This window comes from Mus caroli, chromosome 11 (genome assembly GCF_900094665.2).
Source record: "Mus caroli chromosome 11, CAROLI_EIJ_v1.1, whole genome shotgun sequence".
Classification (NCBI taxonomy): Eukaryota; Metazoa; Chordata; class Mammalia; order Rodentia; family Muridae; genus Mus; species Mus caroli.
The window spans coordinates 102,950,987-102,961,986 of NC_034580.1; the positions used below are offsets into that span (position 1 = coordinate 102,950,987).

Consider the following 11,000-nt stretch of genomic DNA (forward strand, 5'->3'; position numbering starts at 1 on the left):
GGGAGGGGAGGGGAGGGAGGGAGGGGAGGGGAGGAGCCCAGGCTTTGACACAAGGGTCTGAGGGAAACCAGCAGCTCTCTAAAGCATCTCTATCCCTGCTGGTGGAAGCTGTGCAGGCCTGCGTCACTCACAGGCAGCCAGGCTGGCCTTGCCATCACTGGTACCCTGCCCTCGACCAAGCTGTCTCTGCTATGTTAACCTGAGGAATGCACACCTCATGACTGTGAGGGAGTAACACACAGTGAGGTGCCTCAGCCCCCTCTTCCCAGTGAGCCTTTCTTTTGACCTGGGATGCCCATACTCCCCAACTCAGGTTAGGACCTGGTGAGTTACTGTAAATGTTGCCTCTTGAAGGTGTTATATACGCTGGAAGGAACTTCAGGACCTAAGTTTCCAATTTTTAATAACTTTCATTAGAAGCTAGTGACACAATGCTCAAACCAGGCTGGTCTGGTCCGAGATGTCAGCAAACACTACGACAGGGGGTGAATGAACCTGCTGTGTGGAAATGTCAATGGAAAACCAGAAAAAAACAAGAAGTGCACTAGCCAGAAACCATGGGCAGTTTCAACAGAACGAGCACACGTGTGCGCGCCTCATTTTAAGCAATGCCAAGATCCCAAGAAGGTGGGTCAAGGTTTGTGTCAGCTCAAAGCTGACCTTTCTATGAAGCCCCATCTGTGGTGGGGCTCGGTGTCTCTCTCTGTCTCAGGAACCCTCCTGGGTGTTTTACTTAAAGTGAGGCACACTGATTTGTACAGACTACAGGGCGGGGCTCCTTACATGATGGATATTCACCAATGAGGGACACATGCTGGCACGTGAAGATGGCCACACCCTGCTGAGCTCAACAGGGAGTATATCTCCCAGCAGAGCTTCCAGAGCTTCTGTCTGACATTTGTAAACTGATGGTGACTTAGGACCCATGGAGTGGTCTCCACAGACCCACACGCACAGGCAGTAAGGATTTCTAAGTACACTTAAACTGCTGGGTACTGTAAAATGATACTGTGATTCTTGGCAGCTTACAAACACTGTTGTACACCTGCATGTTCCAGACAGAAGTTAAATACATCATTGAATAATAGAAATGACCAAAAAAAAAAAAAAAAAAACCCAAAACAATAAATAAAGAAGAAAAACAAGAAAGTATATTTATGGAGTAACATCTAAGATCTCTAAAAATCTCATTCATGTCACCAAATACAAGTCATGACTGTCAAAAACAGCTTCCAATTGCCATGCTTATCATGTTCTGACTGTGAAACTCACAAAGTGGATAAAAGGAATACTTATGTTTTCTGCTTTTGATTACAAATATCATGGAAACATAGACAACAATACTAACTTGCAATTTTTTTCTTTCTTTCTTTTTTTTTTTACAGGGACCTGATGATGCCTCCTTGGACCATCCATTTTAGGATAGACTCTGGGATCTGGCCAGGGAGAGCTGGGACAGCAGCCTCTGCAAGATGCAGTGCTGGCAGATTAGGAGCGAGGCTACAAAGAGCTTTTGGAAAGCAAAGAGGCCACAGCAAGCTTGTTTTTGACAGAAAAGGACATGGCAGAAGACAAGCAAGCCCGAGCACCTGTGAAACAGCCCCCTAACTGCACTGATGCCAAGCACCTGGTGAAGCCCAGACTCACACCTGCCCGCCCTCTCCCAGTGCTGCCAACTGCTTGCTCAACTACAAAGCTGGGGGACAGGCACGTACTTGGACTCATCGTAAGGTGTCTTGCAGATGCAATATAGCCTGGTGTCCTTCTTGGCCTCCTTAGAGGTGGTGGAGATCATCTTCTTCTTCTTGGACTTAGAGTCTTTCTCCTCCTCCCGCTTCCTCTTCTGGGAAGCGACAGGCAGTGGGGCTGTGGGGTGGCCTGCAGGTGGCAGACTGTGTGTGGAGGGAGGCGGAGAACGAGGAGGAGCTGGAGGGGCTGCTGGTGCAGGCGCTGGCACAGGGGCTGGCACGGAGGGTGTGGGCACTGAGGCGGCATTGGCCTGTACCGCCTGGGCCATCTCCCTCTCTCGCTTCATTTTCAGGTCTCTTTTCAGCTCTTCCTGTGGTCAATTGAAGACAAACAAATGATCAACAGGGTTACAGGATGGGGCAACTTGGACAGGAGCTGGACATTACCTCCACTTGCCAAATAGTTCTTTTTGTCTGTTTTTTGTTTTCCAAGACAGGGTTTCTCTGTGCAGCCCTGGCTGTCCTTGAACTCAGAGATCTACCTGGTTCTGAACAGCAGTGAACAGAAAAAGAGGTAAATTGTCCTTCTTTATCATGCTTTGTTTAGATTTAGGATAGGAGACCCAGGCAACACAATATGTTATTTTCTAACTGGGTTCGCAGTCCCAGCACGAGAGAGAGAGAGAGAGAGAGAGAGACAGAGAGAGAGAGACAGAGAGAGAGAGACAGAGAGAGAGACAGAGACAGACAGAGACAGACAGGAGGATCAGAAGTCAGAGGTCTTCCTCTGTAACACAGTGAGTTCTAGGCTAGCAGAGCCTACTTGAGATGAGACCCTGTCTGAAAACAACCCCTCCCCAACCCCCAACAAGCAATCCATCCAAAAGACACTATTTTCTTTATACAGCTTTGGCTGTACGTTGAAATCCTGGATTCGTGAGATGGTTCAATGAGTACAAGTCCTTGTGAAAAAGCCTGAGTTCAATGCCCAGAATACAGGCAGCTGTAGCAGCCAATCAGTAACTCCAGCATTCCTACAGAGATGAGAGGCAGAGACTGAACCACCAGGACAGACATGGACAGATCCACACACCACACTTTCTAGAGTAGAGTTAACGATATTTCCCCTTAAAATAACCAAAAGAAGGCAGGTGTAGTGGCACACAACTGTAATCCCAGTACTTGGGAGGCAGGCTAGAGGACCCGTGAGAGTTGAAGGCCAACCTGCTCTACACAGTGCAGTAATTCTCAACCCTTTCCACAGGGATCTATCATCAAGTGTTTACATTACGATTCACAACAGCAGTAAGATTACAGTTATGAAGTAGCAGCAACAATAATACTATGGTTAGATGTTACCACAAAGTGAAGAACTATATATATTTTTTGTTTTTGTTTTTTCGAGACAGGGTTTCTCTGTGTAGCCCTGGCTGTCCTCGAACTCAGAAATCTGCCTGCCTCTGTCTCCCAAGTGCTGGGATTAAAGGCGTGCGCACCACTGCTTGGCATGAAGAACTGTATTAAAGGGTCACAGCATTGGGAAGATTGAGAACCACTGAGTTCCAAGACAATCAGAGGTGAGACTTGTCTCCAAACCAACCCAACCCAGCCAACCAACCAAACCAACCAGTCAAACAATAAACTAAAGAATTGTTGACTCAGTATGAATCTCTTGTGAATTCAAGGCCAGCCTGGTCCACACAGAGAGTTCCAGAACAGCCAGGACTACATAGAGAAACCCTGTCTCAAAAAACCCAAAGGAAACCTGGAGAAAGCTGTGGAGTGAAGTGCACTCACGGTACCCGCCCACCCACCCGCCCGCCCTGTGAGGACAATGTGGCTGACCACCTGTCCCAGTTACTGCCCCTTTACCTCTACCTCGAGGAACTCAACTACAGTAGGCTCCTTCTCCAGAACACACACACCAGCACACAAACACGCTTTCAAACACACCAGCACACAAACACGCTTTCAAACACACCAGCACACAAACACGCTTTCAAAGGCTAATCCACCTTGTCTCACAAAAATGAGAGCACGATGAGCCCCTCAGCTCTACTAACTCGTCAGCCCGAGGCTGCCTTCATACCAACTGTAGAATACAGTTTACGGCAGCTGAAAGGCTCACTGCATAGATGGAATCCTTGCACCTGCAGGACAGGAGTTTTACAGATGCTAAAGGAGAGCCTTCCCTGGCATGGTGGCACCAGCCTACAATCCCAGCATTCAAGGGGCTGAAGGAGGAGACCAAGGAATTCCTAGGCTAAACAGAGATCCTGTTGGAAATAACACAAAGGCAGCTTTATGTAGATGTTTATAAAAAGATAAAGGAAAAAAGGGACAAGCCATTCTAAGAACTGCCCTCCAAGATTTGAAAGGTGGCAGTTGTGTTTTCCGTTTTGCATTTAAAATTTTAACATATTTGAATTTGTTTTTGTTTTTGTTTTTTATTGAGACATGATCTCACTATGCAGACCTAACTGTCCTGAAACTTGCTCTGTAGACCAGGCTGTCCTTCTTCAAACTGGGAGATCCGAGTGCCTTTGCCCTGAAGTGCTGGCCTCGAACTCAAATCCGCCTGCCTCTGCCTCCCAAGTGCTGGGATTAAAGGCGTGGGCCACCACTGCCCAGCTCACATTTTCTGATTCTACTGTGGATGCTTCTCTTACTCAGGCTACTGTGACAAAGATATAATCTCAGTGTTAATACTAATTGCTGGCAAGCTTAATTCTGTTACCAATTTTAATACCGTTTCCCTGGGGATGTCAATAAATGAATCACACGTAAGAATTCTGTCTTCTTTCTTGTAGTTTGTGTTTCTTTCCCCAATGAAGAACCTGGGTGCTGGCCCTGTCTGGTTGTTTTCTGTGGGAAGACCTCCAAGCTTCTGGTTATGTGATAGGTATTTATTTTCTTAAACTGTACAAGATACTCTATGGGATGTTTTCCTACATTCTCACACACAGTCTTCTTCACCCAGCACATAGCTCAGGCTCTGGACTAGACATAGGAAGACAGAAAGACCTGCCATGCACGTCCTTACTCTCCAAGCTACAAGCACAAATGCAAATTCTAAAAAGCAAGCTGGAATTTTAGGATTAAGCTACAATGGAGAAGAGAAAGTGTGCCAGGTTGTGAACCCACCTGCACTTGGATCTGCAGCTCTTTGTCCAGGAGTGCTCTCTTTCTCAGGATCTCAGCTTTGAGCTGCTCCTTGTGTTTGAACAGCAGAGCAGAGAGCTTGCTGGCATTCTGTTTGCTCCGCTTCTGCTCCACACTCTCCTCCCGCTTGCGTTTCTTGGCCGCCTGTTTTTCTTCCTTATCTATCTTATCCAGAATATACTTCATCACCTGGTTACAGACAATCATCCTAGAGGAAAACAAACGAGAAGCTCTGTAACGCCGTCCACTCCACCCGGACAAGCAAGGCACCATCTGTCTACATCCCTAGATGGTGTGCAAACTGAGCTCAAAACTTCAAAGATCAATGGACTATGAGGCACTACTGGCATTGAACTTAGGTAAGACCAAAGCAAAAACAAACTTTGCAGACTCAAGTGTGTCTGGGACTCTCCTACCTTTGATTTTCTTCTCTTTCAGCTGGAGTCATGGTCTTTTTCTGTTTTAAATGTTCTATTACAGCATTATGCTTCATCACCACCTTGAGAACAGAACAAACGCATAAACGCACATTTTATAGTAGACACAGTTAAGTTAGCACACAGCAAGAAGTAACAACACACAGGTTTGAACTGGTGAAAGGTAGCTAACTAATACAACCAGAATAAAAGCTGCCAGGTGGTCCCATGGTCTCACCGTGCACCAAATACTGAATTAGGCCAAGCCTGACACCCAGACACTACTCCAGGATGCTCCTGCTACACAACACATGGAACTCTAGATAACATTGCTAACACTGAAATATAGGGATAGCTTTTCAAATAAACACAAGACACAAAGAAATCAACTAAGTTGTCTGAGATTAAATGGTAAATAACACAACCTCAGATTTCACCCAACTCTCATGCTGTAGGCCTTCACTCACTATGCTAGCACCAAGTATAGACTCTGAAGAGTCCCCTGCCCTATACACAGATGTGGAAGAGAGATGTCCTGGTTATAGCGCAGACAATGAAAGAGCTGGAATCTGAACACGTCAGAGCCTTAAGTTCATAGAAATATTGACTTACGCCTTTCACAATCACATGCACGGCAGACTCTAGTCCTAACAACCCCACACGGCTAGAAAGAGATGAGTTTTAACCCAGACACAGCTCAGGCAGCAAACCGTGCTTCAGTACCCAGTAAGACCTCTTGCCTAGTGCTGACCGGGGCACATGGCCGCGGACAGATTTGTCCTTAGTAAGATACAGGTCACCGGCTTTGTTTTGGCAGAGCTCTGGCTGTCTGAGGTGACATATGGCACCCAGACACCACTCCAGGATGCTCCTGCTACACAACACCACCGTACATGGAACTCTAGATAAACACCTGGATTTAAGACATTTTTACAAAGGTGTGGCAAGTATTGCAAATGACCTGCCTGCTACAATCTGCTTAGTCAATAGGCAAATGAAGGAATGACACTTGCAAATCAAATGACTTCAAGTGAATTGCTACACTGTGATGGTGGCCTCAGCACTCAGTTTCCTCCTAGGGAAACATGGTTTCTAATCAGCACGGATGCTACATGTGCAATAGAGTCCCAAACCAGAACCTGCAAGCAGTGTTGGTTTCACACCAGTGACTCTCGCTCTCTCTCTCATTCAGGAAACCTAATGTAACCGAATCACTAAGTCTACTGCACAGCACAATAATTCACGCTACTGAACATGCTGCTTTGACTTAATAACTTTACCTGTTTCTGAATGATTTCACTTTGGTTAGAAGCTTGGAGGGTGTGTTCACGCTCAATTTCTATCTGCTGCTTCTTCTTTTGCTGCTGATCCCTGAGTTGCTGAACCCTCTGCAACTGCTCCTGCACACTGGCTGCCTGCACTGTGACCACACTCTGAGTCTGGGCAGCACTGTTTTGCTGAACTTGAATGGGCAACTGCAGTTTGATTTGCTGGGGCACACCACTTTGCTGAGCCTGTATCTGAGCCACAACCTGCGACTGGATCTGAGAGAGAACCTGGACTTGCTGGAGCTGAGGCACAGCAATGACTTGGGGCTGTGGCTGCTGTGTTTGTGGCTGAGGACAGGATGGAGATAGAACAGTAACTTGATTTAATGTCTGTCCTGATGAAAGAGTTTGAGTTGAAGACTGTACCTGGGGCTGTGACTGTGGCTGGCCTTGGGAAGGTGCCTGCAGAGATGTGGGGGGCGGAATTGGAATCGGCTGTGAGGCTGTAGTCTGAACCTGGGGTTGCTGTCCAGGAGTCACTTGGGATGGAGTTGATGGACGTATTCGAGTCAGTGGTGGGCTCTGGACACGAACAGGAGACTGTCCTTGTACACTGCTCTGAGGCTGACACTGTGTTGCAACCAGGGGTTTAGATGTCTGTGCTTGGGAGGGCTGTGTTTCAGAAGGGACATGGGACGAGACAGCTGGCTGGGTCTGGACTTCAGGCTGAGCTGGGGGCTGGGGCTGGGGCTGGGGCTGTGCTGCAGGCTGAGCAGGCTGTGGCTGGGCTTCTGCAGGACTCACACTTGATGACTGAGTTGGTGCCAGGGTTGTGGCTGGTTGTACCTGGGTCTGGGGTAATAGTTTACTTTGTTTTTGTTCCCCTGAGCCTGTAAAAAAGAAAGACAAAATGGTTTCCGGATGCGAAAATGGGAGACAATGGTGAAAGAAGACTCTCAAAAGAACTTCCTGAAGCGGGGAATACTGCGTTTCAGTAGAGATGTAAGCCTCGAACTCGGGTGCATTTTGTTTTGGCAACTGCTCAGCTGGGGAGCTGGTACATTCCCTGCATGTCTTCTGTGTGTGTGTGTGAGCTGGGCGCTTGGAAGCCCCTGTCAAGTGTCACTTTTCTGCTAGGGGGCTGACAAAGAGTTCTGGGCCTGCAGCTCTCAAGCACAGGTCTTTCCGAGGAGCCCTCATCCCCAGGGCGCTACTAAGGCTGGAGCAGGAGTGCAGGCACAGGGACTGTGGCATCCATGATTCTGCTCCTCCAGCCTTTTCATTAATTTTGCTTTGTTATGACTAGGAAGTGAGTCTAGAAACAAGGCATAAGCACAGAGACTGACTACACAGCTGTTATGCTGGCTGGAGGCAGAGCACCGTGCCCTGTGCGATCTGCGAACCCAGCAACAAGTGTTGCCTCAGTGCGAATACCTGCTGCTGTAGCATTAGGAGTGGTGCTGCTGCTGTTGCTGCTGCTGCTGCTGGCGGCCGTGGCTGATGTTGATAGTGGGGTAAAGAGGAAACGCTGAACGGTGCCATTCGGCATTGCGGCTTGCATGAGCTGCTGCCCTGGCCCTGGGAGGACAGTCATCCCCTGAGGTATCAATTGCAACTGTCCAGTAGTCTGCCCTTGTCCTTGAATCACTACTGTTAAACCTTGGTTGCCGCCCTGTGGGAAAAGCAGACAATGTGGAATATGCAGTGTTCAAATAAAAAATCTGTAAAGCAATGGAATGAAACCATTCCTTACCTGCAGGAAACCCAGGGGAAACTCACTCCTACTCCCAAGTTTGGGAATATAGGTAGGTTAAGCTATCAGGTTCAGGTCAAAACGCTAATTTCAATCAATCAATTAACTAATTAAATTTTGAGTCTGGGCTGGAGAGATGGCTCAGACTGCTCTTCCAGAGGTCCTGAGTTCAAATCCCAGCAACCACATGGTGGCTCACAGCCATCTGTAATGAGATCTGATGCCCTCTTCTGGTGTGTCTGAAGACAGCTACAGTGTACTTACATATAATAAATAAATAAATCTTAAAAAAAAATAAAAAATAAAAATTTTGTGAGTCTGGCTCTCACTGGTATCGAGGATAGCCTGGAAACCACCATGACTTAAGCCATTACACCTGATTCTTACTTTAAACCACTTTTATTGATGTCATTTTATACTTTTCAAACATCTTTACATGTAGTCTCATCCTAGTCTCACACAGTGAGCCTCAGCAGCTTAGCAGAGTAAATCTCACCATGCACCCTAATCAATCATACTCCCTAATCAACCATAGTCCCTAATCAATAGCTCCCAGTAACTCAAAAGCAGCAAGGCCCATCGAGGTATAGTGGCACACAGTTAAAGATAGCCTGGCCCACACATTAACCCCCTGCCTCAACAAACTAAAGGCTGGGACAGAGTCTCTGCAGCAGAGCCAGTCTGCAATCCTCATGGCCTTAATCTCAATCTTCAGAACCACAGGAAGACCACGAAGGCAATGCTACCACCAACCGTATCTGTTTCTTCAGGGTCCAGAAACAGAATGTGAGAGAACACAAGAGTTGGGGGAACACTAAAGTCTAGGACTTAAGAAAATGGGAACCAAAAGCCCAGGATTCTAACATGTCCAGGTACTTCTGTTTGAAACTTAATGGTCAAGCAGGTGTAACTGCCACAGACACAGGGTCAGGAAGCACAGAATTCTCTCCATGTCAGAAGTCTGCACTTGGCTCCATATGCTCTCTCTTCCTTCCTACACTATTTTTTCCCTAAGGAATACACTTTCTGTGTATGACTAAACTGTACAAATGCCAGGTTTAACAGTTACAAAACGACGCGGTGATGCCCACCCTGTGCCCAAGAATGGGCTATGCTCTCGTTGCATGTCTTTTCCCTAGAGGAAAGGGCTGTCTTTAGGGTTTAAACATTGTATCTCTTTAGAATATTGCTACCTTTAGAATTATTACAATATGCTTTGTTTTGTCACTTTCTGAATCCTATACTCATGTAACCATATTGTATATATTTGTTTTAAAATCCTGACTGTAGGGCTGGAGAGATGGCTTAGTGGTTAAGAGCACTGGCTGATCTTCCAGAGGTCCTGAGTTCAACTCCCAGCAACCACATGGCGGCTCACAACCATCTATAATGGGATCTGATGCCCTCTTCTGGTGTGTCTGAAGACAGCCACAGTGTACTCATATATATAAAATAGAAATTTAAAAAAAGAGTTAAAAAAAAAAATCCTGACTGCAGCATTTTATTTGTGAGCCACTTCCGTAAAGCTGTAGTTAGCTCATTTCCATTCTGTAGTGATTAACCAACCACACAGACATTCAGTTGCTCTAAGTTACTGATTCTTACAAACCTACTGCTGTATCTGTTCCAGTGAACACTGCCGCTCACACCAACAGGAAATACTGCAATCCCTCCAGCACGTAACCTTTCAATCTTAAACATCAAGGTTGGTAGAAGCGGCTTAACCACGGTGCTTACACTGTTGCTAGATGTGCAAGAGCCTGGCCTCCTGGTAATTCTTCCTTTAGATGAATGCGCAGTTTAGACCAATCTCTTAGGTCTTAGTTAGATGGCTATAATATACATTTCTCTCAAGGTCCAATGGGATTTTCTGAGTTTTGAGCAGGTAAATTTCTTCCCTCTTCTTCAAGCTCAGTTGCTCTCTTTGCTCCTGGCTTCTTCCTTTCCATGGATGCGTTTCCACATGTGCTTTGCTGGAAACTGAACGAATGGCCTCACAGTGCTAGGCAAATTCTCCACCACTGAGCTCTATATATTCCCAGGGCTGGAATGATCTTTTGTTGATGTGTACTAATTAAAAAAAAATCTAGTGTGCATGTGTCTGGAGGTTGGGTTACCTAAACATGGAATTCCAGTGAGAACCCCAGGTTCCAGTCCTTGCCTGCCAGCTTGTTCTGAGGTAGGGTTGCTGTTGCTCTCTGCTGCAAACGCAGGATGGCCAGTGCTCTTCCGGAGACTGTCTCTGAACCACTGTGTAGCTTTTGAGGGTTCTGAAAATCCCAACAAGTCATCCCTCTAGGAGCTTTGTGCACTGAGCCTCTTCCCAGTCCCTTACTGATTGTCTGCATGCTTTGGGTGACATCTCTGGCTGGTTATGTTTTCTGGGTGACATCTCTGGCTGGGTATATTGTTTTCTTACTTTGACCATACTCAGTGCAGTGTGTTCCAACTCTGCTTCACTTGATTTCTCTGGGAGATATTCAACTCAGAGGCTGTGTAAGCTGGAAACAAGCTCTAACACTGAACAACAGCCAAGCCCCCTTTTATTTTGAAGTCTCACTAAGTTAAGTCTCACTAAGTTGTCCTAGATGGCTTTGAACTCATTCTGTACTTTAATCAGGTCTAAATTACTGCTATTTATTCTGTTCCAGTCTCTGGAGTGGCTGAAACTTTTCAAGTATGAACCTAGGTGCAGCTGAGACTCCCATCACAA

At 46.5% G+C, this 11,000-nt stretch overlaps 1 protein-coding gene across 7 annotated transcripts in view; it reads right to left on the reverse strand.

The window, feature by feature from the left end:
* Positions 1 to 11,000, reverse strand: part of Bptf (bromodomain PHD finger transcription factor) — a 100,915-nt gene that overhangs the window by 12,385 nt on the left and 77,530 nt on the right. For 4 of the 7 annotated variants that reach the window (XM_021175555.1, XM_029483120.1, XM_029483119.1 and 1 more), the window contains 5 exons: positions 7,969 to 8,206; positions 6,547 to 7,424; positions 5,267 to 5,349; positions 4,833 to 5,058; positions 1,716 to 2,059 (listed from right to left, as the gene is read on the reverse strand). In XM_021175555.1, the coding sequence (XP_021031214.1) occupies positions 1,716 to 2,059; positions 4,833 to 5,058; positions 5,267 to 5,349; positions 6,547 to 7,424; positions 7,969 to 8,206 (1,769 nt within the window). The remainder of the gene's footprint in view (positions 1 to 1,715; positions 2,060 to 4,832; positions 5,059 to 5,266; positions 5,350 to 6,546; positions 7,425 to 7,968; positions 8,207 to 11,000) is intronic. The other 3 variants (XM_021175559.2, XM_029483122.1, XM_029483121.1) reach the window with 1 other exon arrangement.